The sequence below is a fragment of the Equus przewalskii genome, chromosome 5 (assembly GCF_037783145.1).
Source record: "Equus przewalskii isolate Varuska chromosome 5, EquPr2, whole genome shotgun sequence".
NCBI classification, from domain to species: domain Eukaryota; kingdom Metazoa; phylum Chordata; class Mammalia; order Perissodactyla; family Equidae; genus Equus; species Equus przewalskii.
In genome coordinates this window covers 35,599,127-35,621,392 of record NC_091835.1, presented here as the reverse complement: position 1 = coordinate 35,621,392, position 22,266 = coordinate 35,599,127, and the positions used below count along the sequence as shown (strand labels likewise).

The 22,266-nt window shown below is 43.6% G+C and overlaps 1 protein-coding gene across 4 annotated transcripts in view; it reads right to left on the bottom strand.

Moving 5' to 3' along the window:
• Positions 1–4,322: 4,322 nt before the first annotated feature.
• C1S (complement C1s) overlaps positions 4,323–22,266 on the bottom strand; it is a 53,093-nt gene continuing 35,149 nt past the window's right edge. The window contains exons 2-16 of one of the 4 annotated variants that reach the window (XM_070620608.1): positions 15,886–16,000; positions 15,141–15,231; positions 14,627–14,726; positions 13,249–13,580; positions 12,193–12,358; positions 11,737–11,944; positions 11,360–11,537; positions 10,306–10,431; positions 9,662–9,861; positions 9,295–9,448; positions 8,830–8,945; positions 8,371–8,449; positions 7,712–7,840; positions 6,941–7,015; positions 4,323–5,562 (exon numbers count right to left, since the gene is read on the bottom strand). In XM_070620608.1, coding sequence (XP_070476709.1) covers positions 4,763–5,562; positions 6,941–7,015; positions 7,712–7,840; positions 8,371–8,449; positions 8,830–8,945; positions 9,295–9,448; positions 9,662–9,861; positions 10,306–10,431; positions 11,360–11,537; positions 11,737–11,944; positions 12,193–12,215 — 2,088 coding nt within the window. In that variant the 5' untranslated portion in view covers positions 12,216–12,358; positions 13,249–13,580; positions 14,627–14,726; positions 15,141–15,231; positions 15,886–16,000 and the 3' untranslated portion in view covers positions 4,323–4,762. The remainder of the gene's footprint in view (positions 5,563–6,940; positions 7,016–7,711; positions 7,841–8,370; positions 8,450–8,829; positions 8,946–9,294; positions 9,449–9,661; positions 9,862–10,305; positions 10,432–11,359; positions 11,538–11,736; positions 11,945–12,192; positions 12,359–13,248; positions 13,581–14,626; positions 14,727–15,140; positions 15,232–15,885; positions 16,001–22,266) is intronic. The other 3 variants (XM_070620607.1, XM_070620609.1, XM_070620611.1) reach the window with 3 other exon arrangements.

Here is a 22,266-nt window from a genome sequence, read left to right as displayed (position 1 = left end):
GTATGGAACCACAAAAGACCCAAAATAGCCAAAGCAATCTTGAGAAAGAACAAAGCTGGAGGCATCACACTTCTTGATTTCAAACTATATTACAAAGCCATAGTAATCAAAACAGTATGATACTGGCATAAAAACAGACACATAGATCAATGGAACAGAATAGAGAGCCCAGAAATAAATCCACACATATACAGTCAATTAATTTTTGACAAAGGATCCAAATATTTACAATAGGGAAAAGATCGTCTCTTCAATCGATGGTGTTGGGAAAACTGGATTGCCACTTGCAAAAGAATGAAACTGGACCCCTATTTACGCCCAACACAAAAATCAACTAAAAAGAATGTCTTTAAGCCTAAAGATTTGAACATAAAACCAGGAACCATAAAACTCCTAGAATAAAATATAGGGCGTAAGCTCCTTGACATTGATCTTGATATGATTTTTTTTTCTTGAGGAAGATTAGCCCTGAGCTAACGTCCACCACCAATCCTCCTCTTTCTGCTGAGAAAGATTGGCCCTGAGCTAACATCCGTGCCCATCTTCCTCTATTTTATATGTAGGATGCCTGCCACAGCATGGCCTGATAGGCGATGCAATAGGTCCACACCCGGGATCCAAATCTGTGAACCCCGGGCCACCAAAGTGGACCACGTGAACTTAATCGCTGTGCCACCGGGCCAGCCCCGTTGGCAATGATTTTTTTGATTTGACACCAAAGCAAAGACAACAAAAGCAAAAATAAACAAGTGGAACTATATCAAACTAAAAAACTTCCGCTCAGAAAAGGAAACCATCAACAAAATGAAAAGGCAACCTACAGAATGGCAGAAAATATTTGCAAACCACATAGCTGATAATGAATTAATATCCAAAATGTAGAAAAAACTCATACAGCTCAATAGCAGAAAAAGGAAATAACTGAATTTAAAAATGGGCAAAGGACCTGTACAGACATGTTTCCAAAGAAAACATACAAATGGCCAACGGGTACATGAAAAGGTGCTGAGAATCACTAATCGTCAGGGAAATGCAAATCAAAACTACAATGAGATGTCACCTCACATCTGTTAGGATGGCTATTATCAAAAAGACAAGAGATAACAAATGCTGGCAAGGATGCGGAGAAAAGGGAAACCTTGTGCACTGTTGTTGGGGGTGTAAACTGGTACAGCCACTACAAAACACAGTATAGAGGTTTCTCAAGAAATTAAAAATAGAATTACATATGATCCAGCAATCCCACTTCTGCGTAGATATCCAAAGAAAATGAAACCATTATTTCAAAGAGATATCTGTGCTTCCACGTTCACTGCAGCATATTAACAACAGTCAAGGTATAGAAACAAGCTCAGTGTCCATCAACAGATGAATGAGTCAAGAAAATACTCTATATATACAGATACACACACACAATGGAATATTACTCAGCCTTAAACAAGACAGAAATCCTGTCATTTGTGACAACATGGCCGAATCTGGAGGGCATTATATTAAGTGAAATATGCCAGACAGAGAAAGGTAAATACTGTGTGATAGCACTTAAATGTGGAATCTAAGGGAAAAAAGCTAAACTCAGAGAGAGAGAGAGGAAAAGTGGTTGCCAGAGAGTAGGGAATGGGGGAAATAGGGAGAGTTTGGTAAAAGGGTTGAAACTTTTGGTTATAAGATGAATAAGATCTGAGGATGTAATGTATAACATGGTTACTATAATTGATAACACCATATTGTATAAGCAAAATTTGCTTAGAGAGTAGAACTTAAATGTTCTCACCAAAAACTAATTTTTTTAAAAGGTAAGCATGTGAGGTGATAGATGTGTTAATAACCTTGATGGAGGAAATCCTTTCACAATATATATGTATATCAAAGCATCACATTGTGTACTTTAAATATTTACAATTTTGTTTGTCAATTATACCTCAAAAAAGCCAAAAAATTGTTTTCTGATTTTTTTTTTTTTTGAGGAAGATTAGCCCTGAGCTAACTACTGCCAGTCCTCATCTTTTTTGCTGAGGAAGACTGGCCCTGAACTAACATCCGTGCCCACCTTCCTCTACTTTATGTGTGGGACACCTACCACAGCATGGCGTGCCAAGCAGTGCCGTGTCCACACCCGGGATTAGAATTGGCGAACCCCAGGCTGACAAGAAGCGGAACATGCGAACTTAACCACTGCGCCACCAGGCCGGCTCCATTTTCTGATATTTTTAATTTAAAAAAAAAAGAACAGGGCAGCCCCATGGCGTAGTGGTTAAGTTCAGTGTGTTCTGTTTCGGCAGCCTGGGTTCCCGGGTTTGGATCTTGGGCACAGACCTACACCACTCGTCAGGCATCCCGGGCCATGACTCACATGTAAAGTAGAGGAAGATTGCCACAGATGTTAGCTCAGGGCTAATCTTCTTCAAGCAAAAAAAGAGGAAGATTGGCAACAGTTGTTAGGTAAAAAATTTAAAAAGAAAGCAGATATGTAGAAAGTATAAAGTCACATTTCCACAGAATGTTTCTGATTCTAGGAATCGCAATAAAAGCAAATTTAGAAAGTCTCAAAATCCCTCTAGCCCCTTCTGGGCTAGTCCAGTTTCAACCAGGTTTCTTCCCTTCAAGTCCTCTTGGCCTTTGGACACCATCTTTCATCACTGGCCTGAGGAGCTGGTCCACCAGTCCATTTTCTTCTGACCTAAGAAACGTGACAACTCACCTGCTCTAAAAAGTTGTCTTTTCCTGAGTTTCAGGTGAAGCAGGCACACGTGGTTCTCAAGTGACTTGCAAGGCAGTATGACTGATACCCTTTCCGCCACAGTGAATGATCTTCTAGCCTTCTAGGCCTTGGTGGAGCCCTTCCCGGCCCTGAAGTCTCTACTGATGATTCATTGAGAACTCCTCCCTGCCCTTAACCCAGGGAAACGATCTTGCAACAGAGTGAACCATGCAAAACCATATCCATCCTACTGTACAAGGCAGCAGCAATGAGAGAATTCGTTCACCAACACCTCAGCCCATCAGCAAGGGCAGAACCCAAATAGACCGAAGATTCTCTCTGGCAGGGATGGACTTCCTTTTTCAGTTTCTTGCCAGATTCCAGGTTAATTTTTTTCTATTACTCCAATTATAAAAAGAGAAATAAGAAGGAAAATTTCTACATCATGGGCACATTTCTAAATCTTAATATTTTTCCAATTCTTTTCTTTCTCTAGAGGAATCCCCCTTCTCCCACCCAAAACACTGTAGCCCAAGGTGCACGATCAATTCCATTGTACAGGTAATGACAGGCAGATAAGGGAAGGTGGTTATGAGGTATCCAGTTAAGAAATAATGTAAATGGCTTTATGCTTCCAGTTGACTTGACATTACCCTTCCAGAGGCTCCCTTTTGTAATTCCCCTTTGATTCTTCAGACTCTTCGATTAGAGTTCTGGTCACTTCACCATGTGTTAACTTCCAGTCTAAGGTCATCTGCCAAATTTAGTCCTTTTGGTCTATGGAAGATCAAAATCCGTTCTTGATGGGCCCCAAATACACCCCTTTTGGCTTCTGTTAAAAACTGCTTTCCTGAAAGCCATGTGTTACACCCTCCAGACCAGAGGCTCCGTAACTCTTACCCTCAGTCCACGGCTGTAATAAGGCACCCAGTTATGGCAACTGCCACCCTAAGATAGCTCTCCTGTCCTTAGTTTAAAAAATACTAGTCTCTATTATGTAGTCATCTTTCATCACTAATCATTTTGCTGGGAGGAGGAGTTCTAGGTGTTTTTTTTTTAATTTCTGTTCCCTTGAAAAAAAAAATAGAAGGGAGAGTCTTGGGTCCATCCTCACCAGGACTTTTAGCTATAACATCTTGGTGCAGAGTTCAATCAAGAGAAGACGTGGTCTCCTGACTGACAGATTGACCAAAAGCACCAGAAAAGATGAGACTATGCTGAATTTCTTTTGTTTCTCTTTTTTATTGTCATAATATTGTATTCTGAAAATGAGTACTAAAGGAAAATTAATTTTCAGGAGACATTGAAACAATTTATACCTCAAAATTTTATACTTAAAGAAGATCTTAAACAGCCAGTTCTAACTGTTGTATGTGGACTTGTGAATGCAGTGCAGCTTTCAAAAGCAGAATACGGTACCTTGTGTTGATGATGTTGACGTTAATCCTCAATATTCAGTAAATCTCAACTGGAAGAGAGGCGAAAAGCTGAATTCCCTATTTTCCTGAAAATTAAGTATCAGCTGCTAGATGCCTGAATACCGTGACACAACAGCCCTCTCATCACATTCCCTTCTACGGTGCTGAGGTCTTGACGTGGAATAAGAAAAGTCAGCCAGAACTGGGTTATAAACATGCTTTATTACAAGCAGATAGTAGACATTGAGAATTATAAAATAAATGGAACTTCAAGCAGGTAAAGGGGAAACAAAAAATCAAGGGTATGCCCAACAAGCAACTTCAATGTCAGAACTGCAACACCAGGGAATCATCAGGAACGGGGACTCCCTGTGGAACAGGGCAAGAGAGGAGAGCTCTTCCCAGGGGGTCATCCATAGTAGGCATTCAAGGGAGAGTCAGACCCACCACACTGAATGACCAACACAATGTCATGATCAAACACTGCCTCCAGCCAGGTATCCCAACAGTCCATTTCCATTTAAATCATACTCTCATGTCTTCTCTCAAACATGGTGAAATAATGGGAATGTTGTAAGGAACGGAAAGCAACAGATTGGTCACAGCCCTGACCAGTCGGAAAGGCTGTCGATATAAGCATGAATTAGTCCTCATTGGGGCTACTATAGCCCTGCATAGTCTTCATTATCCAGTCAACGTAGTTCTTCACTCGTGTGTAGATCCCATAGGTCCCACACTGGGGGCCCCAGGACACCAGGCCAGCTACATAGAATTTGGGGGCCTCTTCATTGGGGTGCTGTATAGCAAAAGCCCCACCACTGTCCCCATCACAGCTATCAATGCCCCTCTCTCCTCCAGCACAGATCATGTTATCAGTGAAAACGAAGGAATTTATATTTACTCTGGGATTATTCCCCTTCACCTGGCGGCACTTTTCTAAGGATGCAACGGGTAACTTTGCCCCTCTGAGTTTATAAACATGATCTCTTGCCTCTGTTCGACCCCAACCTGAGATCAGTCCCAGGTCTCCCAATGAGAGGTCGTATTCTGAGGAAGTGCCTGGTAAGCAGATAGGGGAGACGGTGGGTCCCATTTTCACTGGGTCTTTCAGCCGCACTAGCGCAATGTCGTTGTCAAAATTCTTCCGTGTTTCTGGGGTATCCAGAAATTCCCAACCCGGATGAATAATGACACTCTCAGCAATGAGCCTTTGGGCATGTGTCAGAGCTGAAGTGACCACTGAGGTGGACCCAACATACATTACTGGGTTCCTGTTTTCCTCCACAACATGGGCAGCTGTCAGCACCCAGTACTCATCAATGAGAGCCCCACCAGCCCTTGGGCTTGAAAAGAAGACTTGCCAAGGGAAATTTTTAATGTCTGCCACGGATCCTCCAAATATCCTCTGTTTTCCTTCAAAGGTCTCTTTGGGTACGCCACAGACTAGGAAGGAACAAGAACAAGGTAGGGAGGGAGCAAGAAATAGATTGCTGGCCTCCTGCAAATCTTCCAACCACTCAGAAACCTTCTGGGCTTCAGGGTTCTCTGGCACAACATAGCCAACCCTATATTTGATCATCCGTCTCAGTACCTGACTCATCCTGAACTTACTTAAGGACCAAACATTCCACTTTGCCAATGCCACAAGCAGGCTTGTGGGAAAGACTGGTTAAATTGAGGCAGTGTGTGAATTACTGAGCCCAAACGAGCTCACAGAGCACCTCACACTATGGACAGCTTGACTCACAGCCCCTCTAGAAGCACGCTTCACCATAGGCTCAGCACGTTGGAACCAGGGCCCAAGTGTGAGCCAGTGCTAGGAAACTCTTTCCTCATCCAGATGGTGGAAGAGGCAAGCATTCTATCTTCTTCTAATGCCCAGATCAAATGCTTACCATCTTCTTTACTGAAGTCCTAATTGCAGCTGAGTCCCGCCTAGTAATCCATGGAAGCAGAGCAGAGTGGGTTCTCTTCTCCCATCTTTCATCTCATTCCCCATTGACTGGTTCTAGGTTTGACCACTTTGCTATTATCCACTATAACTAAAACTGAATTTTATTGCAGGTGAAGTAGACTTACCTAAATCCCTCACTAGTCAGACTGAGTGGACTCTGAGTTGAGCATAACAGGCTTTGGACTCAGACAGACCTGGGTTCAAAGCCTACCCCTGACCCTTCCTAATTGTGAACGTGCACTCAATTCACTTGTCTGTAAAGTGGGACTAATAATACTTACGTCGTAGGGTTGTTGCAAGGACTTGAATGAGATAATAAATGCAACTAATTAGCTCAGTCCCCAGCTCTCAGTGACAATGTTGTTACTATCAGGATCATTATTATTATGCTGGCTTTGCCTGAGGGCCTTCTTCTACTTAACTCTGATATGTCTGCAACCCTTCATTTCTTTCATTCCTCTATATCTTGTTGCCATATAGACTTTTTATATAATAACTAAGCTATTCAACTAGTCTTGTTTCTGAGTGTCGATTTCTCACTCTCAATTTTCAGGCCCTGTTTTTAGCAATTCTACCTCCCTTTACTATATCTACATTACCAAACCGAACTGGCCCTGACTCTGACACCAACTGTCACTGGTTGACTTTTCTATCCCTCTCAGTAGGCCTGACTCAGTGTGATCAAGGAACTCCCCAAGACGCTGGCAGGCCCACAACCCAGTGTCATGTCCACCTCCCTGAGCTAGACTCCGGTAGGCCCAGATGGTTAAATCTTTTCCCAAGAGGATTACAGCTACTTTCAGAAGGTGACCCCCACTCCCCTGCACCCCTGGCTAGGATCTCTACCCAAGTCTGAGCCCTGATTACCTGGAATGCATTTTGGCAGCTCTGTGCCCAGCACCTCATTCACCCAGCTCCCATTGCCAGCGCAGCGATACACCCCTGGAATAGCACAAGGGACACGGGACACACTTACCACCATACCATCTCTCTTCCAATCCCCCTTTCATTCAGAGCCTCAGCTCCTCTGGGATTTGAGGAGGGGATCAGATCAAATCAACTAGAAAAGAATCTTGAGAATATCCTCCAAACAATCCCTCTGGCCTCCATCCTTTTTAGGGAGAAGAAGGAACGGTTTCCAAAACAGAAGGAAGAGGGTTACCATAGAGACTGGGAAAGTGCTTCAAGTGGGAAAACAAAATACATAATAAAAAGCATTGAGGTGGGACATATTGTGTCTCATCCAGCCCTTCATCTAGCATTACCAAAGCCTCTCCATCAAGAAAGCCAGTCATCACAGTATGGTGACTGGCAGCTGAAAGCATTACTCCTGTGGGTTCTACATTAAATAATTGGTCAAAAGCTGGATAACCACATGAAAATGGATATTGTAGGGGAAATTCCTGCCATAGTTGTGAAGCTGAGATAGGTGACCTCTATGATTCCCTATGGATGATCCTATAGGACCTACCCTACCCCATATGAAAACTCTATCTTTAGACTAAGTCAAGAGGATGAACAAAGTCCATCCCATCTCCTTTTTTCTCTCCAAACTCTCTCCAATTCAGAAAGATTGTGCTGTTCGCTCTCCAACACTCTCACTCTTCCTCCCTCTTTTCTCTAGTCAAAGAAACTTACCACCTTCTTCATTTTCCATGTAGTAATATGGCTCCTCACAAGTGTAGCGAGTGACAGAACCAAATAAAGTATGTTCTGGATCTTTGGCTTTACCATGCTCAATGGGCTCAGGAGAGCCACAGTCCACAGCTACAAGAGGAAGGCAGGAGAGTGATGGTCAGGATAGCTACCTCCTCCCGGGAAGACTCACTGGGCCAGTTCCACCCTCCCAGCCATGTTCCATCCTCCTCACTCCTTCCCCACTCCCATAAGCATCCCTGGAATGAATCTCCCCACACCAGCCTTTCTGTGGCCACACTCTCAACTGGCATCACTCAACTCCCCAGCCCTCTGAGTCCTGCCAGTTCAGATAGCCCCTTGAAAGCTACAAGGAGGAACCTGGTTCTTAGTGGTTGGCGGAAGCCCCTTCAGAAGCCAGGAATGGACCTCTATAGTGCTAAGGACTCTATCAATCTGACAGCCCCTTTCTTTGGAAGAAACCTGCTAGTCTGGCTGGACTGGGATCAGACCAGGGCTTGAGACTCCATGAGTGGTTTTCCTTCAAAAACCCAAACCACTCTCTCACAAACTTAAGAGGAAAAAATGCATTTGAATCTTGATGCACTGATCTTTCTTCCCTTTGGGAGGAAACAAGAGTCCCATTCTAAAGAGATACATACGTTGACATTTCAGTTCGGAATTACTCCACTTTCCATTGCTTTGACAAGTGGAATAGAAATTTGTCGAGCTGACACTTCCCTGGAGGATAACAGACATCACCATTAATTTATAAGGAGAGATATGGGGAATCAAAAATCACAAATGGAATCAATCTCTGGTCTTGGATCAATGAGGAGTCCTCACCACAAGAAGCTTGGGACATCTTAGCAGAAAAACCCAAAGTACCCAGGAGTTGGTGCTAAGAAGATAACTTTGCCCCAGCATATCAGTCCCCCTTCCTTCAAGCTGGCCAAGGAGCTCCATGGCTCACAAGGAAGACCTAAAGATCCTGAGCTGTCGTGCTTATGGAAAAGATGTTATATCTTGCTCAAACAAGGACAATGCAGTAAACCACTGGGCAATTCCAGTATGTTCATCCTGACCTAGGGATTAAAGAGAAGCCCCTAACAGTACTTTACCTGCACAACTTCAAACCCTTCCTTGCAGGTTATCTCCACTACATCTTTGAACACATATTTGGCCTTCTCAGGCGCCCAAACAGAATTGGCAGCAACTTGTTTAGGACACGGGATAGCTTGGAAAGGACAGAAAAAAATTTACCAAATAGTTGGAGAATCTCTATACTATTTACATCATTCTCACACTCTAAAATCAGTCAGTTGTCCTCAATCCTGATGCTTAACCTTCCAATCTGGAGATGTCTAAAATAACATGGCATTACTAACCACCCCCAAGTTGTCTGCAATCCCAGGTCCAGTTGAAGGATTCCTAGCAGTTGAGGCATTTCTAGCAACCACTGACAGGTTTAGATCTGGCTGAAGATGTGCAGTACCTCAGGATACCTCTCCATACAACAATCTACCTGTCTTGATTTTACATCGTCAAGGGACCACCAACCAAAGAACAACTTTCAGATTACTCACGATCTCCATGGTAACGAAGTTTCCAGCCCTTTTTTTGTTCCGTTTGGTCAGTTTGGAAGATAATATCAAGAGCATTACTCTTGGTTTCAATATTTAGAGGCCCAGAGAATCCATGACCACAGTAAGGACCAAATCGCTGGTTTCTTGAAACAAACTGAAAGGAAACAAAATGATGAAATTGAAAGAGAGAAAGAACTAAAAGAAAGAGGTAAAATGGAGGGGATAAAAATAAGGGAGGTAATGATAGTAATATAAAATAAGAAGGAGGGAGGAAAAAGAAAAGAAGGGGCAGATGGAAAGACAATTTGTCTTCAAGGAGAAATCTCTCTGTGTGAGTTGGGAGGAAAATTAATCATTCATCACACACAATTAAACTGTCAGCACAGTGGCCCTCTGAATCAGCTGGCTCCACATCAAAATCTTCTCTCCGCATAGTCACCACCACTTGGAACCCCTCCTCCAGCAGGATCTGATATTCACACCTTGAGTTCTCTGGGTATGGATTGGGATAATTGGGACTTGCGATCTCCCCAATCAGTGCAGTGAATACACCCCCACTGCAATTCACTAAGGGAGAAAAAGAGAAAAGAGGAATTAAATATAGGGTCAAGCAAAGGAGTTCCTGCCCTATTCTATGACTCCTCTTATGAACTGACAATCCCTGACTGGAGCTCACACACAACAATTACACACCCAATACATATCAATAGAGGTACTGAATGCCTACTGGGTTTCCATCACGTTGCTTATGATAGAGACTTTCACAGTTATGAACAGCCCCAGGTAGACTCTTCAAAGGCATCTCTCTCTCTTCTCCAATTAGTTAGCTTGACCCTGTAGCCTTGTCTTCCTCCACTCTTGTGACTCTCCCACAGCTTATGGGTAACTAAGAATAGATGCTAAATCAGGGCTGAGGCTAATCAAAATTGGAAGGATAGACAAAGTCCTCACTAAAGCCTTCAGCCATTCCAAATCCCAGGGAACATGCACCCCTCTTGATGCCAAGCTCACCTCCACAATTCTTCATATCATCATTGAGGAAGTATTCTGGGGGGCAGGAGCAGAAGTAACCACCAATGAAGTTGTTGCAGAAGTGGCTACAAGGGGCATCTGCAAAGTCTTTGCACTCATTTACATCTGCAAAGAGTAGAGAAAGATTGAGGTCAAGGACAAAGACCTAGCCCTACCATTGCACAGCTCTAAGGAAGCTCTCTATGCCAGAGACCAGTGACCTTCCTCATAAACAGAGCATTTCAGCTCCAGAGACAATACTCTGCAAGCTAAACACAATGATATGTCTCCTGCAGGGAAGCACCATTAGGACATTTATTAGTTTATATGATATTGGCACTTCTGTCAAATCTAAACAATAGCTTGGATTTTATGAGATATTCTAACTTCATTTTAACCTGCAGATAGGTGTAGAAACACACAAAATTTGAAGGTTTTGTTTACCACTGAATGGGTTTGAATACCATACATTCCTCATAAGATTCTTGGCAAGTTACTTAACTTTCCTAGTCCTCACTTTCTTTTTTTTTTTTTTTTTTTGCTTGAGGAAGATTAGCCCTAAGCTAACATCTGTGCCAGTGTCCCTCTACTTTGTATATGGGATGCCTCCATAGTATGGCTGATGAGTGGAGTAGGTCCGCACCCAGGATCTGAACCCATGAATCCCGGGCCCCCAAAGCAGAGTGCATGGAACTTTAACCACTCAGCCACAGGGCAGCCCCTCATTATCTTCAAATGGAGATAATAATACATACCTTGAAAAGTTAAGGTGAAGATTAAATTGATATAGGTAAAATTCCTAATACAGTGCCCAGTTCATAGTGGTTTTCAATAAATTACTGTTTATTATCTATTATTACCATCATCATAATCACCACTAAGATATGACCATGTGTTTGAAACTTACAAAGGCAATTCATGGAGGGACTCAAGCCAAGTCAACACTTAGTAAGAGTTATAAACAGAATCCTTATTCACTGCATTGCTCAATGTTTGTCCTGCTTCTAATCTTTTAGGTGGATCAATAAGGCGCATAGAGAAGGGCGAGCCTTACCTACAGCAACATAGTATGCAGCAAACCCAGTGAAGCGCTCTTCATTGGAGAAGTCTGACCGAAAGATCACCTTGAGTCTGTTGTGTGGGACTTGGAACTCTTCCACAATTGGGGAGCTGGGATTCTTGCTGGTCCTCTGTCCACAGAGTTTCCCTTCTTCAAGGTCCCCTGCCATTATCTAAAAGAAGAGTCAAAAAGAAGCTAGGAAACAATAATATTTTGGTATGGAGGTCAGAGAAAAAGGGACAGAGAGAATAGAACATTGACCACCTTAGGACTATTTGACTTTAGTTCACTGTATACCTATGGCACTCCCTCCTACATCCTTCCCATTCCACCACTCTAGCACTGGCCTTTATGTGCTTATGATAATATACCTGCACTGAGTCATACGCGCAGTCCTCTGACAGCTCCATGTCCAGATGGGTGAAGTAGAGCTTGATCCCATACCCTTCAGGAACTTCTATATCCCAAGATTTCTCTATCTCATTGGGGTATGCCTGAGGATAGTTAGGGGACAGGATCTCCCCATACATAGTAGGTTCGGCATAAACCCATGTCAAAAGGGGAAACAGGACAATGCACCTGAGAAAAAAGGCATATGGAGAGGTGGGTGACCCAGGTACCAGAAGACTAGTGCAGAGCTCTAGCATTTGTCAAAGGGAGAAGGGAGGGGAGAGGAGAAGGGCAACAGCGCATGGAGAATCTCAGGTTGGAATAAAGCAAAAAGGCTTAGGTCAAACCAAAACCCAGGCTTCAGATCTGGGCTGTTTTCTTGAGAATATGAAGGGAATAGAGTCCAGGTACATCTATGTAGACTCACGATCACTCACCACATCTCTGGCAATTTGTCCATCCCTGTTGAGCAGCACGTCTCTTGGTCCTGGCTCTCTGTACCTATGGACTTTGGAGCTAAAGCTGTGGGAGGCCTGGCCGTATTTGTCTAACAAACACAGGCACCTGTTTTGGGGTAGGGGGTCACCTGGAGTTCAATGTCACCTTCATAAGAATAACACAGGTTAAAGAGAGCCATAACGCTAACCATCAACATATGACACCTCTACTTTCACACCCTCCCTACTTCAACTTCAGTTAACCTTCTAGACTAAAACTAAATCTTACCCTTCTCCCATTGCTTCTCTGGACCTTCTCCCAGTTTTTCTCCAAAAGAATGAGTAGTTTCTCCCAGTTTTCTTCCTCCTCTGTTCTCCTCCCTCACCCCCACCCCCGAAACCCACTCCCACTCTATCAGTCTCTGTCCTGCCCTCACAGAACAACATCCCCATTTCTACTCAGGTTTTCAGGAGTCTTTCCCCATCGTGCCCATCCATCTAGGATGTCTCTCCCTCCTCTTTTGACAATGATCCCCTTTCTCACTTCAAACCAGCTCTCTTTACTATGTTTATTCTTGCATGTATTTCTGTTGATGCTCCCAATGACCACTGATGGAAGAATGAGCTTCTTTCACCAGGGGAAGGCAGTGACCTTGGGAGAAGTGGTCTAAGACAGGGTTGGGTGGGGAAGGAGAAAGGGGACAGCTGAATGACAAGAAACATGAAAAGAAACGAAAAGTATTCCCTCAATTTCCTACATTAATTTTCCAGGGTTTTTTTTTTTTTTTTCCTTTACTAAAAAGACAAGATTATCTCCCCACAGTTCCTAGAAAAGTCTTGCCAAATATGTTTCTAACCCTGAAAACAGTGGTGGGTAGCAGGGTGATGCGAGGGTAGATGGAGTCAACCTAAGAGAAATAGGCTATCTATAGTCTGACTTCTTTTTATTCTGCTCTTTCCAGCCCTCCATCTTTACCCGAAACCTTCCTATGTGAAGTTTGCTGCCTTCCTTTTTTCCTCCATCAAAGCTCTGCTCTTCATTTTTAAGGTTTTTACCTTCAGAATCTGATGGGAGCAAGTGGGTCAGTCCCCTCTTTCTTGCCAGTGGGCATGCTGGGCCACCCTGCCAGGTCCCAGGGAGAGCAGCACAGGGCCTGGGCGCTCCCTCTTCAGGAACCTCCGCCAGCCTCCCTGTCCTGGTTCTGTCCGTATGATTCTCTACCCCAGTGTGCATGTCTGAAATTCCCTGATCCAAACAAAGAGGGGGCTGGGAGACCATGACATGAGGAAAGGGTAACTCAGCCTTGATCTTGGAGCTCCCTCTGCTTTTGAAACAAGAACTGCATCCTTCTCTCAGGCCGGAGGTTCCTCTATCCAGCGCAACAGGGCTAGAAAGGAGGAATGGGGAATTTTAGCGATTGCCTAACGCTCTTTTTCAGCCAAAGGGTGTGTTAAAGAGTTTTCGGGGAAATCAGGTGATTTGTGGGAAGAGGAGGAGATTAATACTGGAGGGGAGGGAGGGGAGCCAAACTCAGAAAGTCCAACCCTCCAACCGAGTATGAATCATGAATTAAGGGAGAGTAGTTATCAGAAATGCAAGTCACCTCTGCCTTTAAAGCAAATTTCATGGTGGGATAATGACTTATACCTAGACCCAACCTGCTTAGGATGATGCTTCTTCCTTCTCCTAAAATCCCCGCTGCATCTCTAAACATCTAAATTCTATCCCCCAATCAAGCCCCAGTTCACACACAATCCAGAGTCTCTTGTCCACAACCCTTGCATCTCGATGTGATTCTAAATTCAGAATTTTACAGATTTGTAGAAGACAGTGCAGTGCATGGACCCAATATTAGGGAACACCTCCTCCTCTGGCTCCTCCCGAAGGGCTAGGATAGCACTCCATTATCAAACATCAATATTTCTGCAGCTAAACACATTGATCTTCACAGTAAGTGGAAGAACTAAAATTATAATTTAATTACAGTTATATATTATATTTATAAATTACTTATAATTATAAGTTACTCATCAGTTCAAGTCAGGTTTTGCTGCCAAATGAGTTTTAGGGACAAACTTGGAGAAAAATACCCTTTGTTTCAGAGCCTTTTGGAATTAAGAGTTGCAGCTAAGGGACTGAGGGACCGTGGGCCTGTCCAACTCCTCCACAGAGCCTTCCCTGACCTCCAGCTCTCCTTTATGTCCCTTATCACTTTCTACCCCTGTCTCAGTGAGTGCATTCCAATCAATCTATGGCTCCCTTAATTGAAGATGCTCCCTTATTTTACATACCACCAGGAATTAAAAAGCTGCCAATTAAACTATGATACACCATTGATTCTAAAATGCATCCTGATTTCAGGAGTGTTAAAATGTGGGGGAAAACCGTGTGCCTCGGAATCAACAAGGCATGGTATTTGTGCACGTGTCTTACCTCTGGTTGACTCTGCAGTGCAGTCAAAGGACAGGTCCAAGTCCTAGCTCTGCCACTCCCCAGCTGGAGACCTTGGGAGCATCACCTAACCTCTCAGCTTCTTCAGGTATAAAACAGAGATAATATCAGTCCTGCATACCTTACCTGACTGTCAGGAGGATCTAATGAAATGATGAGAGTGAAAGAGCTTTGCAAACTATGGTGCCAAATAAATGTACACATTAAAAGGAAGAGAATTATCAGCCTATCAGGTCTCTGAAGGTAGGTTCTGGGTCTGATTCATCTTTGATTCTCCACCATGTCTAGCAGCATCATTCACACAGTAGATGTACAGACGACCATCTGTTTTTCCTTTGGCTGTCCAGCATTTGAATGTCTTTACCACATCAGGGGAGTTCTTCATTATATGAGTCTTGGAAATCTGCCAAGAGCCCACCTCCCAGAAGAGAAGATGCAAGGGCAGGAAGTGTGTCCCCACCACACTAGCAGGTCTGGAGCAGACCCATACACTCACTCCATTCATCAGAGGCATCTGCCCAGGCTTTGAATCCAGATGTAGTAGTACCAAGAAGCAGGGACTATGGAACCTCTGGGGACGGTGGTGGCTGCAGCAAGATATAGAAGGAGGTAGTGCTCACAAGCAGCATCCAGCCCCAGTGGATGAGTGTCGCAAACTGAAGTGTGTAGGGCCTGGCAAAGGCAGTGACAGCAGTGGAGCCATATTCTGACCATTGTCCCTGCTGTGAAATTTCCACGCTTGGCTCTCCAGCTCTCCTGGCATTTCTGTGAGCAATCCAGGATCTCGTTAATAAATTCCTCTTCTGCTAAAATCTACCAGGATTGGTTTCTTTCACTTGAGACTAAGAACAATGGCTGATACCACATGCTCAGTGAGTACCTGGGAAACGACTGATTGAATGAACAAGCCAATGAGTTCAGACCATTTACTAGCTGCTTTTAGCTGTTGCACTTTGCAAAAGTTACTTAACCTCTTTGAGCTCCAGCTTTATCTGTCATAAAATGGGAATAATGTCACCTACCTCAGACACAGCTATCATTGGCAGGGCCTGTTGCGACCATGATTAAATGAGATAATATATGCAAAGCATTCAGCACGTGTCTGGTACTCAGCAAGCCCTTAATAAACAAACAACAATACCTTCCTCCCCAAACACCGCCAGCAGCACTAGCAGCATCGTTCTCCTCAGGAGCTTCAGAGCATGCTTCAGTATACAGAGAGAAAAAACGGAGCATCCTACCAAATTGTCCAGGGTTCCTTCTCCTTTTCCTTCTGAATTCAATACTCGCCGGAAAAGTTAGTGACTCTCTCCTCCCCTCACATGTGTTTTGTATTCTCCTCTTCAATTTTGCCATCTAGGTGAAATATTTTATATTTCTCTCTAAATCTCAAGGAGACAACAAATCACACGTGTAATGGCATCTCTGGGCCCCGCCTCCTTCCCCAGTTCAGCGAGAACTCAAGTCAAGACCTCTTACAGTGACAGCTTTGAAGGAACAAGGGCCACGCTATATAATCTGCTCAGTATCATGGGAACTCATAAAAACAACAGTGCTTCTTGTCACCCTCAGGGTCATCTGAACACCAGCAGATGTGATAATGCTGATATACAAACCAGAAATTAGAACCTTACATGTTAATAGTAAGTGTAACTAACACACATGTATATAAATACGAAAAGGACATTTTAGAAAATAATGACTAGTGTTACTCAGAGTCTTAACTGTCATATTCACAATGTTAGGGTCTCTGAGGCGCCGAATAATAGCATCCCTCTTCCCATTTCAAGTTCTAGAGAAACTGAGAAATAAAAAAAGCAGCAAATGGAGATCAAAACATTCTCTTTAATAGCAATGAAGGCCAAGATACAGGAAGCAGCCCACTGTGAAAACCAAATGATGACTAATGGACCCCAGAATGAAACAGAATTACCCTTCTAGACACAGGCAATGCCAGGCCAGGGGAGACCTCCCCACATAGAGAACGTAAGCTCCCTGCAGACAGCTCACTCCCGAGAGGAGGAAGGGCCAAGCTGAGGGAGGCACGCTCCATTTCACTTCCAATCTTCAGCACTTAGATAAGTCACTCTACCTCCCCAGGGCAAAGCGAGTGACAGAATGGAGAGTGGCCAGAAGATCATATGGCGGAGCTCTCTCCCTCAGCAAAGATCTCTCAGAGGTAGCAGAAACATTTCCTCCCTAACATTCCCAAGGTTTTTCTTCTTTAACCCCATTAGACCTGACAATTAAGCAGCTAGTCACCAGGGCTGTGGCTGTCTACCTGGGAGAAGAGATGAGGAGTCTAATTAGGGCAATCCATTCGCCCAAAGCCAATCGTTCTTCCTCCTTTGTGTCCTCCAGCACCCCTGGCCCCAGAAGTTCCCAAAATGATTCTGAACAATACATTGACATTAAATATATTTTACACCCAACGCTGGAAATTCACCTCCTATTCCATTTCCCACCCCAAATTTCATCCAGCCATGTTATTTAAAATAGTTATCAGAGCTCTGCAATGGATTAAATGCTTGTATTAAGAAATTCCAGGGGCCTGCCTGGTGGCATAGTGGTTAAGTTCGCCCACTCTGCTGCGGCAGCCCAGGGTTCATAGGTTCAGGTCCTGGATGCAGACTTATATCACCCATCAAGCCATGCCATGGCAGTGTCCCATATACAAAGTAGAGGGAGATTGGCATGGATGTCAGCTCAGGGCCAATCTTCCTCACAAAAGAAAAAAAAGAAATTCCAATTATGAAATGCCGACAATAAAGAGGTGTCACAAATTGGAACAATAAAAACCCTCTCATTATCAAACTCCAAAACTGAAGTTCAAATTCCATTGCAAATTAAATTCCAAAGACATTAAAGTCAAAAATAATTGAAGTCCAAAGTTCTTAAGTTAAAGTCATAAAACCATCAGTCTCAATTTGTATTCATTTCCGTCTGAGACACAGGGTTTCCAATGCCTGGGCTAGAATGAGTTGGTTCCTACAAGGTTTCAGAGACTGGACTAGTTCCCAGGCAAGCCTTCCCTGAGCTCAGTTTTGAAAACTCCAAAGAGTTAATGAGACACAAGAATATCACAACATCAGCTTCACAACCACAAAATTTAGAAAACAAGCCATTCTCAGACTCCAATGCAGACATCCCAGGCAAAACTGAAATTATATTTCCAAAACCCAGTACTTGATGTTGCCAAGGACTGAGGAAGAAATTCAATAGTATCTAAGGAAAGGAGAAAAATCTTAGTTTTTGACCTCAACTTGATGCCGGTCAGTTTATGCCAACTGTTCAGAATCCATATCTTGTGAACTTAACCACAATTGGAAGAAATCATCTTTAAAAAATTAATTTTGGCATTCTGTTCTTACCTCATGGGGTTCTCCTGTGTGCAATGCTTTCACTTCCCCCTTGAGCCCCAAGCTTCTGGCACCCAGTGCTGCATCGGTGGGGGAGCTCTGCCCAGTAATCCAGCCTCCGCAATGCAAAGAGGGCAGATGTGTGCAATCCTCTGCCTCAGTGGCTTTTGCCACTGCATCTTATGGAGTCACTAAGACCTAACAAGCTCTCCTCCTGGGTGAGGCTTTTCCTTCAGCCCCATGTCAGTATCAGCTAGAAAAAGCACCCTCAGTAGATTCCTGAACTGAGGTTTTAGCTGAAGCTTCTCAAGCCTGTGTGCCTAGGACCAATACCTCTGCCAAACGCCCAGACACTAGTGTTTCCTCCACTGTTTAATTTCAATGACAAATTAGGGTGCCCTCAGGGCACAGCCAATGCCAGCAAGCCTTTCTACAATAAGCGTATCACCTTGATACGCACCCAGGAATTTTTAGAGAATTTTCTACCCTCAAGCCTGTGAACAAGCCACTTGAAAGCAAGGTCAGACTTTCCAATTTCCTCTTTGGCCCTGAATGTAGAATTGAATTTGCCAGTTTAGCACTCCCTACCTTCACCAGGTACTCACAAATTAAAGCTGTAATCTCCCTGGTGCTCTGTGGCACATGCAGAACTCAGCTTACTGGCAGGAGCCATTCCTACAAGGAAACATCAGGAATAAGGAGAACCTCACCCCTGCAACATACAGGGTATGTGGATTGTCGTCAAAGACTCTAGATATAAACAATGCTTGCCAAAATACCAACTCATCTATTATTCAGGAAAATTAAAAAGTGATGGTTTATTGATGTACCTTTTTTGATGTAGAAAAATCATAAGAAATAAAAGCTTAGCTATATCAGAAGAAATAAAGTGAATGTAGGGGAAAAAATAAAAGAAAGTAAATGTGGAAAAAGAGCAACAGCTGCTATGATCTCAATGTTTTTGTCCCTGCAAAAATTCACATGTTGGAATCCTAAAGCCCAAAGTGATGGTGTCAGAAGGTGGGGCCTTTGGGAGGCCATTAGTTCATGGGGATGGAGCCCTCATGCGTGGGATTAGTGTTCTTATAAAAGAGACCTCACACAGCTCCCTGGCTCCTTCCACCATGTGAGAACACAAGAAGTCTGCCACTCAGAAGAGGGCCCTCACCCAACCAGCTGGCACCCTGATTCGGACTTCCAGCGTCCAGAATTGTGAAAAATAAATTTCTGTTGTTTATTAGCTACCCAGTCTGTGGTATATTGTCATACCAATCCAAAGGGAGCAAGACAACAACCAAGTAAAGCCAATTTGGGGGGCTGCTGTGTTCCCCATCCAAACTGAGTACTTAACTGTAAATGTACTTATGGCTTATAAAGTACAAAGCACTATATTAGGTGCTACGTGTGATACAAAAATGACAAGGTCAGAGTTATCATACCAGGTAGGGGAAGTTAAGCAACAGGACAGAATATAACAAAGGAATCAGAAGTTAAAAGGAGAAAGATAGTGCATCCGGCTAAGGAGGATCAGAAAGGCTGTGTGGAAGAGTTGAGATTTGATCTGATGGGACTTGAATGGCACGCGACGGTGGTCCTACTCAGCCTTCCCTTTCTCTGTTAATGCCCCTGCCATTTCTCCAGGTATCCGAGTTCAAAAGCTTAGCTATCTCTAATCCTCCCTCTCCTCTGTCCCCAATACTTGATGAAGCCTGTTCATTCTTTTTGGTGTCTTTTACATACTCTCCTCTACTCCAGTTCAGAGCCTCATTACATCTCATTCTGGATAGATTCCTTCTACCTTTCCTCCTCCTCCTCTCTCATCATCCCTAAATCTATCTTACACAAACTGGGAAATTAATCTTCCTTAATGACAACTCTAATTACATGTTAAAGACGTCAGCGTCTTCCTTGTGTCTTCAGAATTAGATTATGAAGGTCGTTCCTCCAAATATTTTACTTGTCACAATCAGAACATTCTTTCTCTAATGATAGGTTATTGAAACATCTAATATTGCTATGCTAATTCCTTCATTCATCCAGCGAATGCTGGAGATCCCAACACAAATAAGAATTCCCAATGCCCTCAGGGAACTTAATTTCTAGTATGGGAGAAAGACAAGAAAATTGTGTGAAATGACTATGATAGCAATTGTAGTGGGTTTTAAACATGCCTCAGAATTCTTTGACATTCCTATGTTCCCTCCGACTTGAATGTGGCTGAGGGCTTACGACTACTCCAACAATACAGAGTATGGTGGAAGTGACTCTGCATGACTTCCAAAACTACATTAGAAGGGGCCGTCCTGCACCAAGTCCTCATGGGACGCTCGCTCTCAGAACCCAGATGGCATGCTGTGGGGAAGCCCAGGCCACGTGTGTGTGTTCTGGCTGAGCCCACTGAGGTTACAGCTGTCAATCAGCATCAACCTCAACACCACGCATGTGAGTGAGGAAGCTCTCAAGATGACTGCAACCCCATCTGACTGCAACCACATGCAACGCACTGAGAACCACCTAGCTGAGTCCAGTGAAGGCCCAGAACCATGAGAGATAATAAAGAAAAAAGAAATGAGTATTGTTGTTTTAAGTCATTAAGTTTTGGGGTGATTTCATTATTCAGCAATAGGTAACTGGAACAGCAGTAGAAATGGGATGTTACAGGAGGGCATAAAAAGATTCCTATCCCAGATTTGGGTGGGAGAAGAATCTAGGAAGATTTCCTGGAGAAAATGACTCCTTAGTTCTTCCAGCATCTCTGATCAAGTTCACTCATCCTCAGAGCATGCCCTCTACTTCCTGATTTCCACAGGAAGCTGAGCAGCCTTCCCCACTACCCAACCCAAAAGGCAGCCTGTCTCTCAGTGAAATACTCAGGTGTGAGACGCTGGTCTCCATCTCAAACACACACTTCACTTCATCTCACACACTTTGCAACTCTTCCTGTAGAAAGAGCTTTGGTCTTTTTTGGAGTTCAGTGTCTGAGTTAGAGCACTTAAAGATCGCTTTATGGGAAGCCCCATTCCCTGCTCCCATTCCTCGAAAGCTCTATAAGCCACATTCATATTTTCTTTCCTTTTGAAAATCCTGCCAAGCACTGTATGCCAGCCCAGGGTATCTTTTCAACTTCAGCTTCTTCATGGCTAACTAGCATTCTCAAAATCTACAGTGATCTCTGAGCCTCCACGTCCATCCCCAAACACCCATGTTGCAGGTATATACAGTAGGGGGACATAGAAAGGTCTTAGCTGAGTCACTGTATTAATTAGGTAGACTAATGCAATAACAAATAAATCTAAAGAATATTTTGGTTCAAAAAAAAATCCTAGTTTATTGTTTACCCACATAAACAGTTCAAAATGGTCCAGGTCATCAGGACGGCAAAGGCCCTGCCATCTTCAGCATATTCCTTCCAGGGCCACTGTGAGAAAAGAGCATGGAGGATCGCACAGTGGGAGATTTCTACGGGCCAGGCCTAGGGGTGGTACACATAACTTCTACTCATATTCCATTGGCTAGAACTCAACCACGAGGTCAGACCTAACTGCAGGTGTGTGTTCTAAAAGATGAGAAAATTAGGATTTGGCAAGAGGTTAGTAGTCTCTGCCACAATCCCCAAATATAACCCACATTTCCCCAAGCTGTGGATACAAATGAGGGCCCATTAACTTTTCTCTGGCTCTTCCCCTCTACCCACTTACACAGGATCTCTAGCCTCAAGCTCACAAACACTCTTGTCTATCACCTGGTAACTGCCCCACCACAGTGGGGACTATAACACCCTCAGCAGTGCCATCTCCCAAAGAAACCTCCTGCCACTACACAGAAGCCCATTAAAGGCTAAAACTGGACTGCAATGTAAAGAGAGGAAAACACTTCCTTCTCTCTTTTTGGTTATTCCATTTACAGAGTACCAAGACAATGTGTAGGTGTGTCAATGTCCTGCAGAGTTTTCAGTGACATAATTCCTGCGTTTTTCACATAGAGCCTCCTGGATCCAGACATTAATTCACCAGGGCTAAACTGAAAACCAACCTGAGTGACGTGCACTGGACAGTAATAAGAATTCAGTCAGTGAGTCAATAAGTATTTATTAAATATCTACTATGTGCCAGGCTCTGCTAAGCTCTGGATATACAGTGTAAACAAAATTGGCACAGTCCCTGATCTCAGAGAAGTCACAGTAGTGAGAAAGTCCCACCTCAACTCTGACCCTGAGATTTTGTTAGTGAGTTGAGCATGTCACACCAGTGATGGGGCTCAGGG